Genomic DNA, 19,188 nt, shown 5'->3' with positions numbered 1-19,188 from the left:
CCATTACACACAATTGAATACTCTCCATTACACACAGAATAGAATACTCTCCATTACACACAGTTGAATACTCTCCATTACACACAATTGAATACTCTCCATTACACACAATTGAATACTCTCCATTACACACAATTGAATACTCTCCATTACACACAATTGAATACTCTCCATTACACACAATTGAATACTCTCCGTTACACACAATTGAATACTCTCCGTTACACACAATTGAATACTCTCCATTACACACAATTGAATACTCTCCATTACACACAATTGAATACTCTCCATTACACACAATTGAATACTCTCCATTACACACAGAATAGAATACTCTCCATTACACACAATTGAATACTCTCCATTACACACAGAATAGAATACTCTCCATTACACACAATTGAATACTCTCCATTACACACAATTGAATACTCTCCATTACACACAATAGAATACTCTCCATTACACACAATTGAATACTCTCCATTACACACAATTGAATACTCTCCATTACACACAATTGAATACTCTCCATTACACACAGAATAGAATACTCTCCATTACACACAATTGAATACTCTCCATTACACACAATTGAATACTCTCCATTACACACAATTGAATACTCTCCATTACACACAATTGAATACTCTCCATTACACACAATTGAATACTCTCCATTACACACAGAATAGAATACTCTCCATTACACACAATTGAATACTCTCCATTACACACAGAATAGAATACTCTCCATTACACACAATTGAATACTCTCCATTACACACAATTGAATACTCTCCATTACACACAGAATTGAATACTCTCCATTACACACAATTGAATACTCTCCATTACACACAGAATAGAATACTCTCCATTACACACAACTGAATACTCTCCATTACACACAATTGAATACTCTCCATTACACACAGAATAGAATACTCTCCATTACACACAATTGAATACTCTCCATTACACACAATTGAATACTCTCCATTACACACAGAATAGAATACTCTCCATTACACACAATTGAATACTCTCCATTACACACAATTGAATACTCTCCATTACACACAATTGAATACTCTCCATTACACACAATTGAATACTCTCCATTACACACAATTGAATACTCTCCATTACACACAGAATAGAATACTCTCCATTACACACAATTGAATACTCTCCATTACACACAATTGAATACTCTCCATTACACACAATTGAATACTCTCCATTACACACAATTGAATACTCTCCATTACACACAGAATAGAATACTCTCCATTACACACAATTGAATACTCTCCATTACACACAATTGAATACTCTCCATTACACACAATTGAATACTCTCCATTACACACAATTGAATACTCTCCGTTACACACAATTGAATACTCTCCGTTACACACAATTGAATACTCTCCATTACACACAATTGAATACTCTCCATTACACACAATTGAATACTCTCCATTACACACAATTGAATACTCTCCATTACACACAGAATAGAATACTCTCCATTACACACAATTGAATACTCTCCATTACACACAGAATAGAATACTCTCCATTACACACAATTGAATACTCTCCATTACACACAATTGAATACTCTCCATTACACACAATAGAATACTCTCCATTACACACAATTGAATACTCTCCATTACACACAATTGAATACTCTCCATTACACACAATTGAATACTCTCCATTACACACAGAATAGAATACTCTCCATTACACACAATTGAATACTCTCCATTACACACAATTGAATACTCTCCATTACACACAATTGAATACTCTCCATTACACACAATTGAATACTCTCCATTACACACAATTGAATACTCTCCATTACACACAGAATAGAATACTCTCCATTACACACAATTGAATACTCTCCATTACACACAGAATAGAATACTCTCCATTACACACAATTGAATACTCTCCATTACACACAATTGAATACTCTCCATTACACACAGAATTGAATACTCTCCATTACACACAATTGAATACTCTCCATTACACACAGAATAGAATACTCTCCATTACACACAATTGAATACTCTCCATTACACACAATTGAATACTCCCCATTACACACAGAATAGAATACTCTCCATTACACACAATTGAATACTCTCCATTACACACAATTGAATACTCTCCATTACACACAGAATAGAATACTCTCCATTACACACAATTGAATACTCTCCATTACACACAATTGAATACTCTCCATTACACACAATTGAATACTCTCCATTACACACAATTGAATACTCTCCATTACACACAATTGAATACTCTCCATTACACACAGAATAGAATACTCTCCATTACACACAATTGAATACTCTCCATTACGCACAATTGAATACTCTCCATTACACACAATTGAATACTCTCCATTACACACAATTGAATACTCTCCATTACACACAGAATAGAATACTCTCCATTACACACAATTGAATACTCTCCATTACACACAATTGAATACTCTCCATTACACACAGAATAGAATACTCTCCATTACACACAATTGAATACTCTCCATTACACACAGAATAGAATACTCTCCATTACACACAATAGAATACTCTCCATTACACACAATAGAATACTCTCCATTACACACAATAGAATACTCTCCATTACACACAATTGAATACTCTCCATTACACACAGAATAGAATACTCTCCATTACACACAATAGAATACTCTCCATTACACACAATAGAATACTCTCCATTACACACAATTGAATACTCTCCATTACACACAGAATAGAATACTCTCCATTACACACAATAGAATACTCTCCATTACACACAGAATAGAATACTCTCCATTACACACAATTGAATACTCTCCATTACACACAGAATAGAATACTCTCCATTACACACAATTGAATACTCTCCATTACACACAATTGAATACTCTCCATTACACACAATTGAATACTCTCCATTACACACAATTGAATACTCTCCATTACACACAATTGAATACTCTCCATTACACACAATTGAATACTCTCCGTTACACATATCGAATAAAATACTCTCCATTACACACAAATGAATACTCTCCATTACGCACAGTTCAATACTCTCTATTGCACACAGCTGAATACTCTCCATTACACACAGCATAGAATACTCTCCATTACACAGAATAGAATACTCTCCATTACACACAATTAAATACTCTCCATTGCACACAGTTGAATACTCTCCATTACACACAGTTGAATACTCTCCATTACACACAGCATAGAATACTCTCCATTACACTCAATTGAATACTCTCTATTACACGCAGAATAGAATACTCTCCATTACACACAGTTGAATATTCTCCATTACACACAGAGTAGAATACTCTCCATTACACACAATTGAATACTCTCCATTACACACATCGAATAGAATACTTCCCATTACACACAGTTGAATATTCTCCATTACACACAGAGTAGAATACTCTCCATTACACACAATTGAATACTCTCCATTACACATAGAATAGAATACTCTCCATTACACACAATTGAATACTCTCCATTACACATAGAATAGAATACTCTCCATTACACACAATTGAATACTCTCCATTACACATAGAATAGAATACTCTCCATTACACATAGAATAGAATACTCTCCATTACACACAGTTGAATACTCTCCATTACACACAGTTGAATACTCTCTATTACACACACAGAATAAAATACTCTCCATTACACATAATTGAATACTCTCTATTACACACAGTTGAATACTCTCCATTACACCCACAGTTGAATACTCTCCATTACACAGTTTAATAACTCCATTATTTGAACATCTGTGTTCCTTTTTGCATAGCTAGCCAAGTTCTCTGTTATATGCACAGCCCAATATTAATAATCCAGTAGACTGTGATTTCCATAACAGTGTATTTTGTGATATATACAGTTGAGAAGAGTATTTCTAAAACCTTTGAGTATCGGTTAGGGAGTGACAGCAAATTTCATGAACCTAAACAAGATTTAGTTAGTGTGTGAATTCATCAAACATGAAGCCTCTCTTCTCTGACCAATCTTCCCAGCTCTGAGACTTGGTGCAGGGGTGGGCAGCATTGCTAAAGAATCGCTCAGTAAACATTACCATGAAATAATGCTGGTTGGTTTTCTGGTAAAGGTCTCAGATAGGGTCAAACTGGTGAAAACAGTGTTGGCTGAGTCAGATTGTATGTTGTCTGGTTGGACCTCCCAACAGTGTGTGTGTGGGAGACTGGGCTCTCATTTGTGTATAAGTCCTCACTGCAGTTCAAATTTAAATATAAATGCTAATCATATGGGAGGCAGGACTCTCATGAGCCATATACGTAAACATAATTATTGTTAGTGGGCGGCAAGGTAACACAGTGGTTAGCACTGCTGCCTCACAGTGCCAGGGACCTGGGTTCAATCCTTGGGTCACTGTCTGTGTAGAGTTTGTACATTCTCCCCTGCGTGGGTTTCCTTTGGGTGCTCCAGTGTCCTCCCATAGTCCAAAGATGTGCAGATTAGATGGAGTACCAGGGTAAATACGTGGGGATATGGCGATAGGACCTGGGTAAGATACTTTTTTGGAGTCAGTCAGCTTGATGGGCCGAATGGCCGCTTTCTGCACTGTAGGGATTCTACAATTCTCTAAAGTGTCCTCCCTTGGATGAGTTTTAAACTATTGATTTATACTGCCTCAGGCTTCTATCTGGGCTTGATCAAGCCTAAAGGTGGAAGTTTGAACTCTGGATTTATATTGCAGCTTTGGTGCCTTTGTGATCCAAAAAACCCTTCTAGTGCTGAAGCCACTGTGTAAGTGCATAATTGAAGGACAGGCTGAGTGAGGCAGGTCGACTAGGATAAATCACATTGGTACGTGCTGCTGTTACATTTAAGTCTGGGATCTGCTGATATGTTCTTCCAGTAAATAAGGTTCCATACCTAGAGCTCAATTTTGCAGGATTTATCAGGCATCATTTTCTTTGCTCTGTACTTTTACAGTTTTAATGATTTTTGAATTGTTTGTTGCAGGGAATGTGGTAACACAGTTACAGTCACTGTGTTTCGAAATACCTCAGTAAGTACAACCGTTTTTATTTAGCAGAGTTGTTCAATTCTGTTAGTGGTAGACAGGACAAATTTCCTTCTCTTGTCCTGCTGCAAACTGGGTTTGTGCTTTCTATCAAAGTTATTCTGGCACAGCCGAGCAAATCCAGAAGAGATATTCCATCTGTGTTTCAGATTGTGTGTAGTCAGAAACTAAATACTTTCATTGGACCCCTGAACTGGCAGCATTGAATAACATGATGCTCCTCTTAGCTGCAGGTATAATGGATCAATAACTGACATGTATGCTGGTGTCATCAATATCTACACAATACCAGGGCATAGGAACTGGAGTAGGCCCTTCAACCTGTTCTGCCAGTCAATGAGATCATGGCTGATCTGTTCCTCATCTCCATTTACTCACCTTTGCTTAATATCACATAACCAATAAAAATCTATCAAGCTCAGTCCAGAAAATTCCAATTGACCCAGCATTCATTGCATTTGGAGGAAAGCATTCCCAATTTCCTGGAGTCAGCTGACAGCAAGCCACCCGTGTCAGAGTTGGAAGGTGCTTTATTTTCAGTGAGCACTTGATGAGACTGAACTCTGGTCCAAGAGTGACCCAGATTCCACCAGTTCATGTTAAGAAGGAGTCAGCTGATGCTTCGATGGATATTTGCCTTGTGTGATGTTGTGTTTTAGCCACACAATCAAAAGAGGTTCCAGGCTAAACAAGGTGCAAGTGGAAATATGAATAATTTATCCCAGCATTTCCTAAAGTGGAGCCAGAATAGTCAACTGAAGCTTCTGCTTTCTTTCACGGATGTAACTCCATGCTATAAGTAGACATTGGATGAATTTTAGTGTCTTACAGAGGGGAGCACTACACTGTTGGAAGTGAGATGTTAAATCTAGACGTCTCTCTCAGATACGCATAAAAGATAGCATGTACAATTCGAAGACGAGAAGGGAAATTCTCCCTGGTGTCCTTGCCAATAGTTATCGCTCAACCAATATCACTAAAACAGATTGTCACATTATCCCATTGCTTTCTTTTAATTCATTTGCAGGATGTGGGCATCTCTAACAAGGCCAGCTTTTATTGCACATCCTTACTTTCTCTTGAGAAGATGGCAGTGAGCTGCATCCTTGGAATGCTGCAGTCCATGTGCTGAAAGTAGTTGCACAGTGTTGTTGGGGAAAGAGCCCAGTATTTTGACCCAGTGACGATGAAGGAATTATGGTATATTTCCAAGTCAGGATGTGTAAATTGAAGGGGAACCTGGAGATGATGCTGTTTTTAAAGTGGCTGCCGCATTTCCTATGTTACACCAGTGACTATAATACAAAAGTAATTCATTGTCTGAGATGCAGCTTGAGACAAGCTGAGTTTCTCAAAGGTACTACAGAAATGCAAATCCTTTCCTTTCCTTATTACAACTGGTCGCTTCTCTGTGAATTTTTTGTCTCTACGTTTTTGAGGTCAAATTATTTCAAATATGATGAAACATATTTGAACCAGGGCAATGGATCTTGATTTCAACACAATCTAGATGTAATATCTTTCATATAATATATTAAAAATTTTACATCTGTGCAAGTTTCCTGTCAACATTTCCATTATCAATTTGTGTGTCCTTGTTTATAATGGAAATGTCCGATGCAAGCTACAATTACACTGTACTGCCACTGCAGTGGCACCACTGGCAAGAGAATGTACTTACAGCCTGACATATTTACATCGGCAATTTCCATTATAAATCCATACATATAAATCCATTGTGCTGGATTCTGAGCTTCGGACGCTGCGACACATCAGGGAGGGGGAGAGATACCTGGACACTGTGTTCCAGGTGGCAGTCACACCCCTTAGATTAAATACCTTGAATTCGGCCAGTGGACAAGGACAGGAGGCTGTGGCTGCAACTGAGGCAGATAGAGGGATCCAGGAGGTAGGGTTGTAGGAGCCTCAGTCCCTGAACTTGTCCAACAGGTTCGTGATTCTTGCTCCCTGTGTGGACGGGAATGGGTACTGCAGGGAGGATGAACAAACAGACCACGACACCGTGGTACAGGGAGCCGTTCACGTGGGGGGAGAAAAAAGAAATGTAGTCGTAATTGGGGATAGTATAGTTAGGGGCATTGACACTGTTCTCTGTGACCAGGATCGAGAATCCCGAAGGTTGTGTTGTGACCAGGATCGAGAATCCCGAAGGCTGTATTGCCTGCCTGGTGCTCGGGTTCGGGATATTTCATCTGGGCTGCAGAGGAACTTGGAGTGGGAGGGTAAAGATCCAGCTGTCGTGGTCCACGTAGGTACCAATGACACAGGTAGAACAGGAACAAAGGTTCTGCTAAGGGAGTATGAACAGTTAGGAGCTAAATTAAAAAGCAGAACCAAAAAGGTAATAATCTCTGGATTACTACCTGAACCATGAGCTAATTGGCACAGGGTCAATAAGATTAAGGAGGTAAATGCATGGCGCAAAGATTGGTGTGGGAGGAATGGGTTTGAATTCATGGGACATTGGCACCAGTATTGGGGAAGAGGGGACCTGTTCCGAAAGGACGGTCTTCATCTGAATCGTGCTGGGACCAGAGTCCTAGCGAATCGTATAACTAGGGCTGTAAATAGGGCTTTAAACTAAAGTGGGGGAGGGGGTGTTCAGTTGTATGGAGAATTAGAAAATCAAAGTTAAAGGAGAGAGTAGAAGTGCAGGTTAATGGAGCTGAGGATTCAGGAGAGGTTAGTAAAATTTCCAGACCATGTAATAGAACAGAGAGTATAGAAGGTGGCAGGATTCTAACCTCAGGCAGAGCAAATAAGGTGACAAGTATGAGAAGGAAGGTGGTCAATGCAGGACTGAGGGTGTTGTACCTAAATGCGCACAGTATACGGAACAAGGTAAATGAGCTTGTTGCGCACATTGAAATTGGCCGGTACGATGTTGTGGGTTTCACAGAGACGTGGCTGCAAGGGGATCAGGGCTGGAATCTAAATATCCAAGGATATGTGTCCTATCGGAAGGACAGGCAGATGGGCAAAGGGGGCGGGGTTGAATTGTTAGGAAGGAATGAAGTTAAATTGATAGCAAGAAGCGATATAAGATCAGAAGGCATAGAATCTCTGTGGGTAGAGTTGAGGAATTGCAAAGGTAAAAAGACCATGATAGCAGTTATGTACAGGCCCCCTAACAGTAGTCAGGATGTGGAGCAGAAAATAAATCAGGAGATAGAAAAGGTATGTAAAAAAGGCAATATTACAATAATCATGGGGGACTTCAATGTGCAGGTGGACTGGGAAAATCAGGTAGGTAGTGGAACCCAAGAAAATGAATTTGTGGAATGTCTAAGAGATGTTTTTTTGGAGCAGCTTGTGACAGAGCCTACAAGAGAACAGGCAATTCTGGATTTGGTGATGTGTAATGAGGCAGACTTGATTAGGGAACTTAAGGTGAAAGAACCTTTAGGGAGCTGTGACCACAATATGATAGAATTTACCCTGCAGTTTGAGAGGAAGAAGCTAGAATCAGATGTAACGGTATTGCAATTAAATAAAGTTAACTGCAAAGACATGAGGGAGGAGCTGGCCAGAGTTGATTGGAAAGGGAGCCTAGCAGGGAAGACAGTGGAACAGCAATGGCAGGAGTTTTTGAGAGTTATTCGGGAGGCACAACAGAAATTCATCCCAAGGAAGAGGCAACATGCTAAGGGGAGGACAAGGCTTCCATGGCTGATGAGGGAAGTCAAGGACAGCATAAAAGCAAAAGAGAAAGCATACAAAGTGACAAGGATTAGTGGGTAGCCAGAGGATTGGGAAGCCTTTAAAAGCGAGCAGAGAACAACTAAAAAAAAATAAAGGGGGAGAAGATGAAATATGAGTGTAAACTGGCTAGTAATCTAAAAGAAGATAGGAAGAGTTTTTTTCAATATATAAAAGGTAAGAGAGAGGCAAAAATAATCATAGGACCACTGGAAAATGAGGTTGGGGAAGTAATAATAGGAAACAAAGAAATGACAGAGGAACTGAATAGTTACTTTGCATCAGTCTTCATGGCGGAAGACACCAGTGTGATGCCAGAGCTCCAGGAGAGTCAGGGGGCACAGGTGAGTGTACTGGCCATCACTAAGGAGAAGGTTCTGGGGAAACTGAAAGGTCTGAAGGTGGATAAATCACTTGGACCGGATGGACTACACCTCGGGTTCTAAAAGAGATAGCTAAGGAAGTTGTGGAGGCATTGATGGTGATCTTTCAGGAATCACTGGAGGCAGGGAGAGTCCCAGAGGACTGGTAAGTAGCTAATATAACACCACTGTTTCAGAAGGGAGGGAGGCAGCAGACGGGAAATTATAGGCTGGTTAGCCTGACTTCGGTCATTGGCAAGATTTTAGAGTCCATTATTAAAGATGAGATTGCAGAGTACTTGGAAGTGCATGATAAAATAGGACTGAGTCAGCACGGCTTTGTCAAGGGGAGGTCACGTCTGACATATTCTGTTAGAGTTCTTTGAGGAGGTAACAAGGAAGTTAGATAAAGGTGAACCAGTGGACGTGATTTATTTAGATTTCCAGAAGGCCTTTGACAAGGTGCTGCATAGGAGACTGTTAAATAAGTTAAGTGCCCATGGTGTTAAGGGTAAGATCCTGGCTTGGATAGAGAATTGGTTGACTGGCAGAAGGCAGAGAGTGGGGATAAAGGGGTCTTTTTCAGGAAGGCAGTCGGTGATTAGTGGTGTGCATCAGGGGTCAGTGCTGGGACCACAACTTTTCACATTATACATTATACATTGGAGGAAGGAACTGAAGGCACTGTTGCTAAATTTGCAGATGATACAAAGATGTGTAGAGGGACAGGTAGTATTGAGGAAGCAGGGGTGCTGCAGAAGGACTTGGACAGGTTAGGAGAGTGGGCAAAGAAGTGGCAGATGGAATACAATGTGGAAAAGTGTGAGGTTATGCACTTTGGAAGGAGGAATTTAGACTATTTTCTAAATGGGAAAATGCTTAGGAAATCAGAAACACATAGGGACCTGGGAGTCATTGTTCAAGATTCTCTTAAGGTTAACATGCAGGTTCAGTCAGCAGTTAGCAAGGCAAATGCAATGTTAGCATTCATGTTGAGAGGGCTAGAATACAAGAGCAGGGATGTACTTCTGAGGCTGTATAAGGCTCTGGTCAGACCCCATTTGGAGTATTGTGAGCAGTTTTAGGCCCCATATCTAAGGAAGGAGGAGCTGGCCTTGGAAAGGGTCCAGAGGAGGTTAACAAGAATGATACCTGGAATGAAGAGCTTGTCGTATGAGGAACGGTTGAGGACTCTGGGTCTGTACTCATTGGGAGTTTAGAAAAATGAGGGGAAATCTTATTGAAACCTACAGGATACTGTGAGGCCTGGATAGAGTGGACGTAGAGAAGGCATAGATAGGGTGAACGGTGGGAAGCTTTTCCCCGGGTCGGTGGTGACGTTCACGAGGGGTCATAGGTTCAAGGTGAAGGGGGGGAGGTTTAACACAGATATCAGAAGGACATATTTCACACAGAGGGTCGTGGGGGCCTGGAATGTGTTGCCGGGCAAGGTGGTGGAGGCGGACACACTGGGAACGTTTAAGACTTATCTAGACAGCTATATGAACGGAGTGGGAATGGAGGGATACAAAAGAGTGGTCTAGTTTGGACCAGGGAGCGGCGCGGGCTAATTGTTCCTGGTTTCTCGTTTCAAGGCTTCATTCTACGATCATCTTGCTGGTGCCAGTACAGAGTGAGACTGCGGATAGTTGGGAACCTGTCTCGGGGGCAGGGAATTCATATGGTGTTCGTGGAAGTGGAAATGACTAGGGTTGGGAAGCATTTTCCGATCGGGGCCATTGTGATCTCCTGGACTCGTTTCGATCGCCTCAGGGGGTCGGAGAGGAATTTCCCAGATTTTTTTTTCCCCATATTGGCCCTGGGGTTTTTCACTCTGGGTTTTCGCCTCTCCCTGGAGATCACATGGTCTGGAATGGGGGGGTGGGGGTAAGTTAATAGGTTGTAATGAACAAAGCATCGTAGCTGTGAGGGACAGCTCGGTGGATAGGATATTGGTATGTAGATAGGCTGGAAAATTGGGCGGGGATCCTGGATTCAGGATTCAATCCTGGACCGGGGAGCGGCGCGGGCTTGGAGGGCCGAAGGGCATGTTCCTGTGCTGTATTGTTCTTTGTTCTTTGTTCTTGTTTGATGTTTCCACTAGTAGGAAAAACTTGAACCAGAGGGCACAACCTCAGGCTAAAGGGACGATCCTTTAAAACAGAGATGAGGGTGAATCTGTGGAACTCTTTGCCACAGAAGGCTGTGGAGGCCAGGTCATTGGGTGTCTTTAAGACAGAGATAGATAGGTTCTTGATTAATAAGGAGATCAGGGGTTATGGGGAAAAGACAGGAGAATGGGGATGAGAAAAATATCAGCCATGATTGAATGGCGGAGCAGACGCGATGGGCCAAGAGGCCTAATCCTGCTTCTATGTCTTATGGTCTTATGGTATTTATAATGGAAACGTAAAAATAAAGACAACATGGCTGATTTGTAAGGAGTTATTTATGTACATCCTGGATCCATTGCCTTCACCCTGTGTTCTTGCCTCTCCTGAAAGTTACACTGGATCTTGACTTTCTATGTAATTTGGCAAGGAAAATCAACTTGTATCCAGATAAAAATCTTAGAACATGGAGGTGTCATGCTGCTAAATTGATGTCATGTTTGCACCACATTGGCTAAAATATTATACTTAAGAATTGATATCAATTTCAGTTGTACAGATGGGAGGGGTAATTCGACCATCCCATCCTCCCAGTAGAAGGCAGAGTGGGCCAGAGAATCAGGACCTCTGTGTTGTAGCTGTGGTAACTCTATGTCCAAATGTGCTTTCTGCCAGGGTACCTCCCCACTGGCAGCATGTCATTGAAGATTAACCCCTGGAAAATTGCCAATGAGCCAGAAGTATCTTAAGAAAAATGGGCAAAAAAAGGAAAAAATTACCTTACATTATATAGCATCATTCGCGTCCTCAAGACCATTCTGTGATTCACCACATATACTTTTGAGCTGTAGTTTTACTTTGTCATACAGAGTGTGTATGGTGAGAGAGAAGAAGGAATAAAGAAGACGAGATGTGAGGGAACCATGTACGAGGTCTCCTTCGGCATTGTCTTTCACCATGGCCATGACTCTCCCCCTGCCTCTGATGATCCGCATGATTTTTTTCCATAGGGGAGGGAGTATGTTGGCAGCGTTGGCCTCCTTCACTGGTAGCCTTCTGTTTCGAGTTGCGACCAATCTTCTCCTGCAAGAAAGAAGGGAGTATATTAGCATATTTGGGTGGTTAGAATTGATACATAGTGTGTAAGATGTGAGGTGTGGGGGAGTGATGGTTGAAATAATGGTAAGTGTGTGAATTTGAGGTGAAGGATGTAGATTTAAGTGCAGTGCAATGATTATCACAGGGTGAAGGGAAGCAGGGGACAGAAGCATTGTGAGCAGTGAGGCTGGAGGTAGAGAAGGTGTGAGCAGAGAGTGAGGATAGTATTCATACCTTTGACAGCCATAGTGAGGTTAATGAGCTTTTTTTGACATTACAACCATGTCCTAGGAGCACGCCTAGCACTGACCTCCTGGATAATTTTAATGGGCAGCAATTTAACATGCTGTCTGAGACCAAATAATCAGGTATATGCAAGGTGCACTCCACCCTTTGCACCTCCATTTTAGTTTGTAATCAAATTTCTAGACCTCAGAACGTCAGGGATTCCCTTGGTACAACACATTGTCAATGCTGAATGTCAGTGCTGTGGTTGAAATGTAATGGTTTCTGTTTATATTCAGGGGCCCAAGTCATCGTTTATTACTGAAGAAAAACGAGCCAGACTGAAAAGCAACCCAGTCAAAGTGCGCTTTGCTCAGGAAGTGATCGTCAATGGCTACGCACAGGTTTGTGCCTCCCACGGGAATTTAGCCTACTAATGAGTTCAGGCGGACCATCATTATTCTTGGATTAGTCCCAACCTGTTTCTAGACTGGGCACCTTTTATCTTTTTCTATAGAACACTGGATGCCTGATTGTAGTGTTGTGATCTGCTGGACTAGAACCACAGGGGTGAGCATCAGGGATTGATGGGTAGTCAAGCAACAATCAGGAATGTACCAAGAGGGAACAAAGAGACCATGCTCAAGCAATGTTCCCTATAGGACATGCGTATATGTGGCTGCTCCCCATCTTAAAGGGACTGCATGGTTCAACAAGTTGGTTTTGCATAGCAAACCGAAATTAGGGGGAATATTGGTGGATACCCCTCCGATACAGATACCCTCTTTTATCGACAGTCTTACCAAGAAGGGTTGCAGGAAGGGGTAATTTTGAACATGTAGGTGTAATATAGTCATAAGTCTGTCTGTGAGCTTTATGATTATCCAAAATACCAAGAAATACCCAAAGATTTTGTTTGGTGTTTTATGTGAAAACATATACTGAAGAATCAGTGGATTTTCTGCTTTGGTATATGAAAGCATTTTTCTACCAGCCTTTGAGTCCCTTGGTGTTTTAACAAGCTTGGTTGGCTCCAGTACATGACATATCAGCTCAACTAGGGGCTGATTTCAGGGCACTTAGACCAGTGCCTGCGTGTTGTTTTGACGCAAAGGGATCTGGGTGTACAGGTACACAGGTCACTGAAATTGGCAATGCAAGTGGAGAAGGTAGTCAAGAAGGCATACGACATGCTTGCCTTCATCGGCCAGGGTATTGAGTTTAAAAATTGGCAAGTCATGTTGCAGCTTTATAGAACCTTAGTTAGGCCGCACTTGGACTATAGTGTTCAATTCTGGTCGCTACATTACCAGAAAGATGTGGAGGCTTTGGAGAGGGTACAGAAAAGATTTACCAGGATGTTGCCTGGTATGGAGGGCACTAGCTATGAGGAGAGGTTGGAGAAACTTGGTTTGTTCTCACTGGAGTGATGGAGGTTGAGGGGTGACCTGATAGAAGTCCACAAGATTATGGGAGGCATGGACAGAGTGGATAGTCAGAAGCCTTTTCCCAAGGTGGAAGAGTCAATTACCAGGGGGCATAGGTTTAAGGTGCGAGGAGCAAGTTTTAAAAGAGATGTACGAGGCAGATTTTTTACACAGAGAGTGGTGGGTGCCTGGAACTCATTGCCGGGGGAGGTAGTGGAAGCGGATACGGTAGTGATTTTTAAGGGACGTCTTGACAAATACATGAATGAGATGGGAATAGAGGGATATGGTCCCCGGAAGCGTAGGGGGTTTTAGTTAAGTCAGGCAGCATGGTCGGTGCAGGCTTGGAGGGCCGAAGGGCCTGTTCCTGTGCTGTAATTTTCTTTGTTCTTTGTTCTTTAATAGATGCACCAAGTTGACTGAAATTAAAAAGGTGACTAACTCTTTTCTGCCTGCTGATTATATAAAACTAAACAATGGCTTTGGCCAGGATGACAACCACATGATGCCACATTGTAATGATGGTCTAATTTATGTATCGAGAACACCTTCTCTACTTCCCTCTCCAACTATACAATCCATCATATCCATCAACTCTGAAGAAGTCATACACACTCAACATTAATTCTATTTCTCTTTCCACAGATGCTGCCAGACCTGCTGAGTCTTTCCACTTTTTTATTTTTATTAATTAAGCACTATTTGTAGGCAACATATACTCAGTTACAGAAAATAAACTCCTTATTTAACTTTTAGCGTGACTGAAGATCTATTGCTACAGTTATACTTTACACTCTTCCCTTCATTAGACACTCATTCTCCCAGAACCAATCCAAAGTTATTCTCCTGATGGCCTGTTTCTTTTTTCTTTCCCAGCCCGATAACTTCTAATCTGAAAACTGCTTTCATTGTGTGGTTTACACTGGAGATTCTTTCCTTCTAGTCCAAGCTAAGCAAATCCTCCCGTCTCCTTTAATCTCTCACAAAACTCGATCTTTTCAATCTGAGCATGAGCTTCCCACCTGTTTCTGCATGGTGAATAGAATGGTCAGCAATTTCTGCTCCAGATGCAGGACTAGCTGCCTCCATCTCCTCCTCTCGCTCTCTTTCTTAGATGTCTGCAGACTGACCTTTGTCTGTGAAGTTTCAAGGATATCTTCGCAAAACTGTAACCCAATACCACAATTAATTTGTACGGATCTTTTCCCTCTAAAAACTCATCTTCATGACAATGTGAATCACATGAGTCTTATATCAAGGTAGAATACTAATTAGCTATCATCTAGCCCCCAACTATATTTTGTCTTGGAATTACACAGTTCAAAGTATAACCATTTATAAAACCTGACAGTATGAACTGTGAGGTTTGAAGACTAATAATCTAACCACAGTCAGCACAGCTGCTCTTACCATTGGCTACGGGTGTGAACATCTAGCTCTTTCTGCCCAGTAAGGCAACCTGAGCCTCCCTAACCTTTAACAACTAAACTACCAAGGCTTATTGTTGGGCAGAATTCAGAGCCAGTCACATGATCCCGTCTTTCCTCCATTTTACCTTAATTTGAAAAGGCAGTCCCAAAAAGATCTTATAAATTTTGTATTTGTAACAAAATGCCCACCTCTTCTTGGATGGGAAGTTCCAATGTTTGGTACAAGATGATTTCAGGGGATCAGAATAGCTGTATAAATGGGCAAGGATCTGCTAGAAAGGGCCTCTGTTTAATTTCTTCCCTTTCTCACCCTCAACAAGGGCCAGTGCAAATGGGAATTCTACTCTTAAGGTTTTCCTAAAGTCCCTAGTGAGGGTTGAGCGCCAATTTAATATTGTTGTTGAAAAGTTCCAGTCACTGCAGGGCAGCAAATCTGTTGAGTCCAAAGCTGTAAGCCTTAAGGAAGTGTGATTCCACATCTTTGGGAAGATTAAATTGACCAGAAGCTACTCAAGGAAATTATGTTGGAACCAGGCCTGTACCCTCCAGGGACCTCCTTTGATACCACTAGAATCTGTGGGGTCTGTGGGTGATCACTTCTCTTGGTGTCTCCTCCTTTTGAGGTTACAAACTCAGCATGCACAGTCATGGGATGGATGTTGGATGCCCAGCTGCCCCATGCCAAAGTGGCTGCTCTCATTTGTGCTATTACTTCTTTGGATTAATTTTTTTATTAAAAGTTGTAGGCATCACTGGCTGGGTCAGCATTTACTTTCCATCCCTAATTGCCCTTTAACTGAGTGGCTTGCTTAGACCATTTCAAAGTCAATCCCTTCCCTAAAGGACATTAATGAACCAGATGGATTTTTGTGACAATTGACAATGGTTTCATGGTCATCGTTAGACTTCAAATTCCAGATTTTTCATTGAATTCAACTTCCACTATGTGCTGTGGCGCAATTCAAACCTATGTCCCCAGAGCATTATCCTGGATCTCTGTATTACTAGTCCAGTGACATACTACTGCCTCCCCATGATGTAGCAGCCTCCCCACATGCTCAGCATAGCCAAATTGTGGAGGCTACTTTCACTTACCATGAACAACTGCATGACTGCCACTGAAACTACCAACCTCCAGACCTAACGTCAGGCACCTCTGAGGCTGGAAGTGCTGAAAAAACAAGCACAGGGAGCTCCGCCCATCCTAATTCCTTGTCTTCAGCACTGCCTCCTCTGAGCCTTATTTGAGATGACTTCCAGACAAACCCCAACGCACCTTTTTGTCAGGTGCAGCTCTTTTTTGGCTGTCCTGTGAGACTCCCGATGGGATGGTTGGAACAATATGACAGCAGGAGCTTCCTGGTTACCTAGGTGAGGGCAGCCCAAAATTCCAGGAGGCCCAGTCTACCAGTACACCAGCTCTCAGTCAGCATGGAGCCATTGGAGGCATACTGTGTAGAATTTCCCATCCCTTGCTGTGGGAGAGCTGTGGGCGGACCAGTGATCTGTCTGCAGCCCATGAACTCCACTGGAATTTCCTCGGAACAAGGCGGAATTGTGATGGTACAGGGTCCCGTCCCATTTCCAATCCCCTCTCCTCCCCCCGGCGCCCCTCCCCTTGCCACACCCACTCCCCCGCCACCCCTATTCCCCCACCACCACTGCAGCAGAGATAAGAGGTGGAGACTGTTGTATTGTGATTTTGCTTCTTTGTTGCAATACATAATCTGAGAAATTTGTGCTTTGCTCTCCCCACAGGGTAACTCACTTCTTTTCATGCCCAATGTTCTCAAGGTGTATTTGGAAAATGGACAGACCAAAGCCTTTAGATTTGAGAAAAATACAACAGTGAAGGTAATAAAGACTCTGCTGTGAGGTTTCCCCTCTGTTGATTTTGTCCTGTAAGAATTCTATTGATTGACTTTATTGATCTACTCTGGAAAAAACAGAACGCAGAATCTCAATACAGTTGTCAATATGTTTAGCAGATGATAAAGTATTTCATCTCTCTCATTTATTCTGTAGCATCACTGACACAGAAGGAGAGACACGGCAGTAGTAGTTTCTGCTCCTTATCTACATCACTGAAAATCTAATGAGGGCCATGCATTCTTCTCCACAAGCTTCCTGTTGTCACAATTTTTGTTGTGCGTTTCTGTTAACATTTAACATTGCAAATTGTAATGTCAAGATTTCTATTTGATAGCCACAATGTTTTAACAGGTTGTGGCCATTACATGATTCAATGGATGTTTTTTCCCCAAAATTACAAAATTCCTAGACTCAGATTCCTTAACTGACCATGGAAATTGCCATAGGCTACTTTATATACTTAAGTAATGCTGTGTCTGAATTGTATTTATCATGTGACTAAGGTTAGATTCACCAATTCTATCATTTCTCTGGGAGTATGATTGGTAAATATGCTTCCATTGAATGAATGGTTTCAAATTCAAGGAACTGGCAGTGTGATTGAAATTAGTTAGACCCTTCTTTCGCTTTGTTACTTGTTCCAGCACCATCCCATTTTGCCTTCTCCCATCATTCCTTTAATCTCTCCTGCCTACCAAACCCATCAGGAACCACTTTTGTTCTTTCCTCCCCTCACTGTTTTCCTTGCCTCAGAACTCACTTAAAACCTGTTACATCTCTAACTTTTTTCAGTTACAATGACAGGTTATGGACCTGAAACATTGGGTGGGATCTTGCAGGACTTTCTATTAACTCTGTTTCTCTCTCCACAAATGCTGCCTGACCTACTGAGTATTTCCATTCTATTTTTATTTCAGATTTCCAACATCCACAGTATTAATATTCTGACCAGCCCCTTATATTTAAATTGATTCTCTTTGGTTAATTTATATGACTTCTTAACATCAGTGCCAAGAACTTGTGTCTTTGTTGTGTCTTTATTGTAATAGAATATCCCAAGTGTTTCACAGGAAAGTTTTGAAATGACATGTGACAACGAACCATAAAAGGAGACATTAGGGAAAATAGCAAAAGTATGATTAAAGATTTAGGTGTTAAGCTGTATATTGGAGGAAAAAGAGGTAGAGAGGCAGAGAAGTTTAGGGGAAGAGAATTCCAGAGCCAAATAGGTCCTCAGCAACTGAAGACATGGCCACCAATGAAACAACGTCTCAAAATCAGGGAGGCAAAAGAGGCCAGAATTGGAAGAATCAAGATTTCTTGGAAGATTGTAGATCTGGAGGAGGTTACAGAAATATGGAGAGTGAAGCCATGGGGTGATTTGAAATCAAGCATGAGAAATTTAAAATGGAGCCAATGTTGACCAGCAAGCACTGTGGTAAAAGGTGAACAGGAACTAGCGCATTAGGATATAGGCAGCCAGGTTTTCGATTACCTTATTTTTATGGAGAATGGAAGATGGGAGGCCAGCCAGGAGTGCATTTGAATAATGAAGTCTCGAGGTAACTAAAGCATTGGATGAGACTTTCAGCAGCTGATGAGCTGGGGAAGGGACAGAGTTACCGAGATGGATATAGGCAGTCTTAGTGATCATGTGACTATGTGGTCAGATGTTGATGTCCGGGTAAAATGTGGCACCGAGGTTGCAAACAATCTGTTTTAGCCTCAATTAGTCACCAGGGGAAGAGATTGAGTCGTTGGCTAAAGGACAGTGT

At 41.6% G+C, this 19,188-nt stretch overlaps 1 protein-coding gene across 1 annotated transcript in view; it reads left to right on the top strand.

Moving 5' to 3' along the window:
- frmpd1a (FERM and PDZ domain containing 1a) overlaps nt 1-19,188 on the top strand; it is a 102,198-nt gene that overhangs the window by 36,282 nt on the left and 46,728 nt on the right. Inside the window, exons 4-6 of the mRNA XM_078213856.1 lie at nt 5,108-5,153; nt 12,984-13,088; nt 17,300-17,395. Of these exons, the coding sequence (XP_078069982.1) occupies nt 5,108-5,153; nt 12,984-13,088; nt 17,300-17,395 (247 nt within the window). The remainder of the gene's footprint in view (nt 1-5,107; nt 5,154-12,983; nt 13,089-17,299; nt 17,396-19,188) is intronic.

This window comes from Mustelus asterias, chromosome 6 (assembly GCF_964213995.1).
Source record: "Mustelus asterias chromosome 6, sMusAst1.hap1.1, whole genome shotgun sequence".
Taxonomy (NCBI): Eukaryota; Metazoa; Chordata; class Chondrichthyes; order Carcharhiniformes; family Triakidae; genus Mustelus; species Mustelus asterias.
This window is presented reverse-complemented; position numbering and strand designations above follow the sequence as displayed.